At 45.6% G+C, this 8,485-nt stretch overlaps 1 protein-coding gene across 1 annotated transcript; it reads left to right on the plus strand.

The window, feature by feature from the left end:
• The first annotated feature begins 2,071 nt into the window (after nucleotides 1–2,071).
• On the plus strand, nucleotides 2,072–5,977 carry LOC145359216 (cyclin-dependent kinase 5 activator 1-like). The gene has a single exon (XM_080213696.1). The coding sequence runs from the start codon at nucleotides 2,075–2,077 to the stop codon at nucleotides 2,966–2,968; it is 894 nt and encodes a 297-aa protein (XP_080069822.1). The 5' UTR covers nucleotides 2,072–2,074; the 3' UTR covers nucleotides 2,969–5,977.
• Nucleotides 5,978–8,485: the final 2,508 nt, after the last annotated feature.

Here is an 8,485-nt window from a genome sequence, read left to right on the forward strand (position 1 = left end):
ATTTTCCTTCATGCAGTCTCACAGAACTATTACAACACAGAAGCAGGTCATTCGGCCCATTGTGTCTGTGCTGGCTCTCTGGATGAGTAACTCACTTAGTGTCTCTACTCCGCCGTCACCCTGCGACCCTGAACATTCTTCTTCTTCAGATATCAGTCTTTTGGATGCCAAGATTGAGGCTGCCTCCATTACATTCTTAGCAGAGTGTATCCCAGACCCTAACTACTCATCACATGAAAAGCTTCTTCCCTGTTCTGCATGGTTAACATTACGACATTAGTTTGAAAAAGTGAGTAAGCATAGAGCTCACCCAAAACAACACTTAGAAAAGTTAATATGCTTTGGAAAGGAGGCGTTTGGGCTTTTCACAGTGTCACAACTTTCCAAAGCATTTTATAGTCAAATAAATAAGTTTGAAGTTAATGTAGGTGTGCAACAGCCAATTTGCATATAGCAAGCAATGAAATATGAATCACAGAAAAATCTCAACAGCTCTAGGAAGGGAGTTTATTTATTAGTGTCACAAGTAGGCTTACATTAACACTGCAATGAAGTTACTGTGAAAGTCCCCTAGTCGCCACACTCCGGCACCTGTTCGGGTACACTGTGTTCAGCATGGCCAATGCACCCTAACCAGCACATCTTTCAGACTGTGGAAAGAAACCGGGGCACCCGGAGGAAACCCACACAGACACGGGGAGAATATGCAGACTCTGCACAGACAATGACCCAAGCTGGGAATTGAACCCAGGTTCCTGGTGCTGTGAGGCAGCAGTGCTAACCGCTGCCATCCTATGAGAAACTCTCACAGACAGATGCTGCCAAACCTGCTGAGGTTTTTTTTTCCCTCGCCTTTCCTGTTTTTGTCTCAGATTTCTCCTGAAAATTTTGCCTTTGTAAACCACAGATTTGCTTGTTGTTATTCAGTGGACACCTGGACTGCTCTCTTTAGCAATACCCATTTAAAACTGAGCGTGGGCTATTGGCGGCAGCTGAAGGGTTAAGGCGACATTATAATACGCTTCCCCTATTTGGAAGGCGTTGTGTGTTATGACTGGAGGGAGGCGGAGTGTGAGAGGCGGAGGCAAAAAACACAGTTTCAGTGAGGAAGCGGCAGATGCAGAAGGAGGATCACAGAGAGAGAGACGGGAGGGGAGGAAAGCGAGGCGTTTGCAGGGAGGGAGAGGCACACACCATCCCTTTCTGCCCTGATCCTGGTTCGACTCCAGGGCCGGACGCTGGCCCCAGCTCCCACAACATGCAGCTGGGAAAGCAACCCCCGGCTTAGACACAGAGGGAATTCACCCAGAGAGGGAGCGGGGAAGGAGGAGAGACAACCCTTCATCCCCAAAGGCCGGAGGAGGATTCATCCTGTAACCGGGAGGAGGGAGACGGAGCCCAGCCTCGCCGCAGAGGAAGGAAAGCTTTTTGTGTGTGTGTGGACCTGGAGAGACATTTTACCGCAGCGTGCTGTCTGCTCCAACACTGACTGACACACAAGACATTCATCTGAGTGCAGCTTTTCACCAGCAGATTGGAGCTGCAATTGGAGCTGAACCTGAGAGACTGCAGAAGATCTGGATTATATCCTGTTGTTTTTATTAAATTCCATTTTGCAACTGCCAAGGGAGATCTGTAGACTGGGCACAGGGCAGCCCGCAGTGAGAGCAGCTCAAAATCCGCAGCATCCTGCCAGAGACTGAGGAGAGACAGAGATTCATCGGTACCCCCAGTGCCAGCCCCAGCCTCACCCCCAGCCCCACCCCCCCAGAGCCAGCCCCAGCCTCATCCCCCAGTGCCAGCCCCAGCCTCATCCCCCAGTGCCAGCCCCAGCCTCATCCCCCAGTGCCAGCCCCAGCCTCACCCCCCCAGTGCCAGCCCCAGCCTCACCCCCAGTGCCAGCCCCAGCCTCAACCCCCCCAGTGCCAGCCCCAGCCTCACCCCCAGTGCCAGCCCCAGCCTCACCCCCCAGTGCCAGCCCCAGCCTCACCCCCAGCCCCACCCCCCCCAGAGCCAGCCCCAGCCTCACCCCCAGTGCCAGCCCCAGCCTCCCCCCCCCCCCCCAGTGCCAGCCATGGGCACCGTGCTCTCCCTCTCCCCCAGCTACAGGAAGGCGGCCCTCTTTGAGGATGGCTCAGCCACGGTGGGTCAGTACACGGCGGTGCAGAACAGCAAGAACTCCAAGGAGAAGAACCTCAAGCGGCACTCCATCATCTCGGTGCTGCCCTGGAAGCGCATCGTGGCCGTCTCCAGCAAGAAGAAGAACTCCAAGAAGGTCAACCCCAACAGCTACCAGAACAACGTCACCCACCTCAACAACGAGAACCTGAAGAAGTCGCTGTCTTGTGCCAATCTGTCCACCTTCGCCCAGCCGCCTGCCCAGCGCCCCAGCCAGCTGCCCAACAGCAAGAGCTCGGCGAAGAAGAGCCCCCAGCAGAGCAGCGCCAGCCCCAGCTCCCCCAAGAGGGTGATAGTCCAGGCTTCCACCAGCGAGCTGCTGAAATGCCTGGGCGAGTTCCTGTGCCGGAGGTGTTACCGCCTCAAGCAGCTCTCCCCCAGCGAGCCGGTGCTGTGGCTGCGGAGTGTGGACCGCTCGCTGCTGCTCCAGGGCTGGCAAGACCAGGGCTTCGTCACCCCGGCCAACGTGGTCTTTGTGTACATGCTGTGCCGGGATGTGATCTCCTCGGAGGTGGCCAGCGAGCACGACCTGCAGGCCAGCCTGCTGACCTGCCTCTACCTGTCCTACTCCTACATGGGCAACGAGATCTCGTACCCGCTCAAGCCCTTCCTGGTGGAGAGCTGCAAGGAAGCCTTTTGGGAACGCTGCCTGAGCATCATCAACGGCATGAGTGCCAAGATGCTGCAGATTAACGCCGACCCCCACTTCTTCACCCAGGTCTTCGCCGACCTCAAGAACGAGTGCAACCAGGATGACCGCGGCCGCATCCTCCTGGGCTTGGATCGGTGACTGCTGTTTCCACCCCCCCTCCAAACGCCCAACCCACCTCCTCCCCCCATTTCCAGAGACACCGACACTTTAATACACCGAGAATCGATGAGAGCGTGTAACCGATACCTCGATGGGACTTGAGTGTGCAACATTTTTTCTTTCAGTGTCTTGGGGGTTCTAGTAACAGACATTTAAAACAAAAAGGGATTTATTTCCATGCTGCTAAAAAAAAAACAAGTGTTTTAGAACAAAAATTTAAAACCCGTCCTGCAAAAACGGCACGTTTCATTTTCTCCTCCTCCTCTATCTCTCTTTCAGTCGCTCCAGTGGTTATTGTGCATGCAAAAGAGTATGTGTGTCCCTGAAATCTATATTAGTACAACTGACTAGCAACACTCCACGCGGCAAAAAGAAAACACAACACACAAGGAAAATATTGAGTATTTGGACTTTTTTTTGGACTATAAATGTTTTGAAGAAGTATTTATCAACACGGAGACGAAGGGATTTAACAACAACAAAAACAGTTTCTTCTGTCTCCAGTTTTGAAATCAGGTGATAGCGGAACCTGCAGACATGTGCCATTTTCCATGCGGAAAGTCTATTCGAGGAGACTTCAGCTGTACATTTTGAAAGTGCTAATATTTACGAACATGTTTCCCAGTGCAATTTGTTATTTAAGGAGAAGAAAAATCTCTGTTGACCAAACGGTGTTACGTGTTGTATGTCTGTAGGGTGTATGTTTGTATGTGTATGTGTTGTATGTCTGTAGGGTGTATGTTTGTATGTGTATGTGTTGTATGTCTGTAGGGTGTATGTGTGCGTGTGTGCGCGGGTGAAATTGAGAATATTGGTGTCACAATGCTGTAAACAGCTGTGGCTGTGTTTTATGTTGATTTTTTTTATTTCTATTTATTTTTGTACTGTGATGAATAAAATGCACTGATCATTCATGACTGACTGAGCCTGTTTGGGAGTTTTATTTCAGATAATAAGATGACTGACATCCGTTAAAGCACGACTCTGAATTACTGACAATGTTTTAAAAAAAACATTTCTCAGTATGTCTTCATTTTTAATTTAATTCTGCAAAAGTTGAGTATTTTTGTTCTAAGGCAACAAAATGACCTGGTCATTTGTGCTAGCACCCAGTTTATTCATTAATAATCCAACATTGTATTATCTTATTTTCTGCATCCTTTTGTGTACATTTAATACTTGCATTGGTTGTAAGTCTCCAAGAATTATTTGCAATCTTGATGCTTTTGTTTTTTTTCAGTGCCTGAAATTTTGAATTGCTGTATCAAATTACTGACGCAGTTATATAATTTCTCTCTGAATATGTTTATACACGCCACAAATTATCCTCAAAGGGAATGATACAGAAATAAACACTAGGCTCCCATCAAAACAAGGAGGTCTTGATTTTATACATGTTAAAAATTCCTGTATTTCCTGTTGTCCTTGACTGTTTAGATATGAAAATAAATACAAGGTAACAGGAACCAACCAAAGCAACATTATGATATATCATCCCTATGTGAGATTGAGATATTTTTCATTTTTGAGACTTTCTGGTGTATTGTACTGACCTGAATCTGAACTCATCTTCAACCATCTCTCTTACCTTCTCTGAGGCCAGTTCTCCTCATCCAATAGTGAAACAGGGTTCAATGCTACAATGCAATAGGACCACCACAGGCTACAAAACAAATGCAAGCTGTATTCTTTCAGAGAAATATACATTGTTTTATCATTCTTTAGTGAGTTTTCAATTCTTCCCTGCAAACTAAATCTATTCTGCTGCTTCTGAAATTGCTGCTTTTCTAATATAGGATTCCAATCTTCCTGAGCCTGTGAGGTCAAACTTCAACATTTAAAAAATTATTTGAATGTCTTGAAGAACTTTGCATCCTTTCTACGAATTCAAGTTCCACGCGGAGTATTTAAATACATAGAAAATTTCCCATTACCAATGATTTTTCTTGTGTAGGGGAGGGAGATACATTGAGATTGATCTGTGGAAGCATCCAGCACTCCAGAATCTGCAACTACATTGTGACAAATGACAACAAAAGCCTTGGAATTGTTGACAACAACAAATTATATTTATATAACACCTAAATTATTCCAATGTGCTTTAAAGGAGCATTAAACAAAATGGGCGCAGCACTTTACAGTATTAAATAGTGCTGCGAGAGCGTGATCAAAAATTGTAATAGAAATTAGGTGTTTCTATGAGTTTTAATGTATAGTTACAGATGAACATACTGCGTTGGCTATAGATGGCTCTAAGACCTGAGAATTTATCTTATTAAAGTTGATGAAAGTAGCATTTTCTGTATTAACTCAGGATCCTGTACGAAATGAGACGCCCCTAATGGGAGTGAGCAGCATTAAAATTGCCCCTAATTTGTTACTGAATTGGCAGACGTGGGAATGGCTGGCACGGAGAATTGGAAAATGTTACAAAGTTACATCAGAGTTTTTCTCCTCAGATTTAGAGTTAAGATATAATCATTGCAGTGTTGATGTTACAACTGATGAACTAAAATGGGAATGTGCACTGATAGCCAGTCCTAGTTGAGTGCATTCTCCAAAGGTCAGTACTGTAATAACAAAAGCATAAATAAAGATCATCTCAGTCTTTTGACTAAGATTGAGTGTAGTTCAGATCAAGCCCGACATGGGTTCAATGCATTTTTTCATCAGCTTGGATCTTGTACATCTCTTTTGTGGGACCATGAATTGGATTCATATTGAATTTGGTTTTTGGAGCAAGGAGATGAGTAAAGGGCTCGCTCTGTCCACTGCGCAATGGCTTTGTAACTTTACGAATGAAATAATTTTTTTAAAAAAAGGTAATAGAAATAAGGCAATGCTGTTTAAACACTATATTCTGCACCCTCTACTTTCCTTCCCTATGTACTCTATGAATGGTATGTTTTGTCTGTGTAGCGTGCAAGAAACAATACTTTTCACTGTATCCCAATACATGTGACAATAAATCAAATCAATTGAAAATTACATGTTGGAAATACTGAAGGTTATGTTTGGGATAAAAAGATAAAAACCAAAAATCACTCAGCTGATCAGGCAGCATCTGTGGAGAGAGAAACGGAGCTAAAAACCTTTTAGCAGAGTCTGGACATGTTTTAGGTTTAGAAAACAACAGTGACTACACTTCAAAAGTAACTAATTGGCCATGAAGTGTTTTGGAGTGTAATGAGAATGTGAAAAGATTTTCCATAATGTGAGTTCTGCTCCTTCCTGAAGGGAAAAAGGGAGATGGAAAAATCTGCCAGAGTTCCAATTCCTGTTTCCATTGGGAACTATGTATGTGTGAATACCAGGTCAGGACAGGATTGGGTTTGGCCATGATGTCCCCTCTCTTCAATAATTCAATAGATTAATGACACTCTGCCCATTCTCATGGGTGGAATCAAATGCCCAACTTGAGCTCCCACCCTGTAATGAAAGAGAAATGGAGTGAAACCACCCCCCTCCCCAAAACCACCTCAATCGTTATTGCTAAATTAATGTCTGGAAGGATGTTGACTGATCTCTGATCCAGAGGATTTTATACATTGAAACTTGACATTAACCTCACTGTTCCATAGTTATATTCAAAATGGCCAAAGCTACATGTTAGCACGTGGGATAGAGAATAAGATGGGCATGATGAGTTGCTGAGCTACCAAACTGACGCACCCCAGAGTAAGAAAGACCAGTTGATTTAGTCTTGTGCCCAAAGCTAGAAGAAAAATAACAGCTGACATAGATGTCATATTTTGATTGAGCATAATGGCGAACATAAATAACATAAGAACATAAGAAATAGGAGCAGGAGTAGGCCACCTAGCCCTTCAAGCCTGCCCCACCATTCAATAAGATCATGGCTGATCTGAAGTGGATCAGTTCCACTTTCCCGCTTTCTCCCCATAACCCTTAATTCCCTTGCTACCAAAAACCTATCTACCCGTGACTTAAATATATTTAGCGAGGTAGCCTCCACCACTTCAACGGGCAGAGAATTCCAGAGGTTCACCACCCTTTGAGTGAAGAAGTTCCTCCTCAACTCCGTTCTAAACTGCGCCCCCCCCCCCCCCCCTTATCTTGAGGCTGTGCCCTCTAGTCCTGCTATCCTTTCTGAGCGGGAAGAATTTCTCTACCTCTACCCTTATCCATCCCTTTCATTACCTTATATGTCTCTATAAGATCTCCCCTCATCCTTCTAAACTCCAGCGAGTACAGACCCAGTCTATTTAGTCTCTCTTCATAGTCCAACCCTCTCATCTCCAGTATCAGCCTAGTGAACCTCCTCTGCACTCCCTCCTTCCGCAAGTGCGGTGACCAAAACTGCACACAGTACTCCAGTTGTGGCCTCACCAGTGCCCTGTACAGTTGCAGCAAGACCTCCCTGCTTTTATATTCTATCCCCCTCGCTATAAAGGCCAGCATCCCATTCGCCTTCTTGATCACCTGCTGCACCTGCAGACTGGGTTTTTGCGACTCACGCACAAGGACCCCCAGGTCCCTCTGCACCGTAGCATGCTGCAGCTTTTCACCCTTTAAATAGTAATCCCTCCTACTATTATTCCTGCCAAAGTGGATAACCTCACACTTGCTAACATTGTACTCCATCTGCCAGGTCCTCGCCCACTCACTCAGCCTATCTAGATCCCTCTGCAGACTTTCCACACCCTCTGCACAATTTGCTTTTCCACTCATCTTTGTGTCATCAGCAAATTTCGACACCCTACACTCAGCCCCCTCCTCCAGATCATCAATATAAATGGTAAATAGCTGAGGCCCCAGCACCGATCCCTGCGGCACTCCATTAGTTACCAACCGCCAATCAGAATAGCACCCATTGATACCAACTCTCTGCCTCCTATTAGACAACCAATCCTCTATCCACGCTAACACCCTACCCCCAACTCCATGGCCCCTAACCTTCTGAAGCAACCTTTTGTGCGGCACCTTATTAAATGCGAAGCTGTGTTGATAGGGTGAGATCAAAAATGATACACCTTGGTCACTATAAGAAGTGATGCCATAAATACAATATTTCTGAGAATCAATGTTTAATGAGTATTGAACAGGGTGGACCTTCACAGACACACTTGCAAGTTTGATATTCACATAACAATTAGAGCACTCCTTCCCTGAAATTTGGCATTTTTAGGAAGTATTTGTACAGTTACAGGTTTCTCAATATTAATACACAATTTCTGTCTGTAGAACTTCTGTCCACAATCATGAAGTGTTGGACTTATTTACATTGTTTTAATGGGGTCCCTGATTTCCACTGTCTGGGATTAGAGGGCAAATAGCCGAGCTACCAAATCCAAAGGAAGCAAATCCTTTTCTTTTGCTGAATTAATGTAATTAATCCCATGCACGGGGGATTATTTAAATGGTAAATGGGCTCCACACCACCCTGTGGCCACCAGATTTCCCCCAGCACCCACCCAGGATTGCCATGGGTCAAATGACAGCATGATGCACTTTTGCCCTTTGAATATTATCTCA

Source organism: Carcharhinus amblyrhynchos, chromosome 27 (assembly GCF_965287045.1).
Source record: "Carcharhinus amblyrhynchos chromosome 27, sCarAmb.v2.hapA, whole genome shotgun sequence".
NCBI lineage: Eukaryota > Metazoa > Chordata > Chondrichthyes > Carcharhiniformes > Carcharhinidae > Carcharhinus > Carcharhinus amblyrhynchos.

Excerpts from the sequence above, each read along its gene's own strand:
- LOC145359216 (XM_080213696.1), top strand. The coding sequence starts at position 2,075 with ATGGGCACCGTGCTCTCCCTCTCCCCCAGCTACAGGAAGGCGGCCCTC.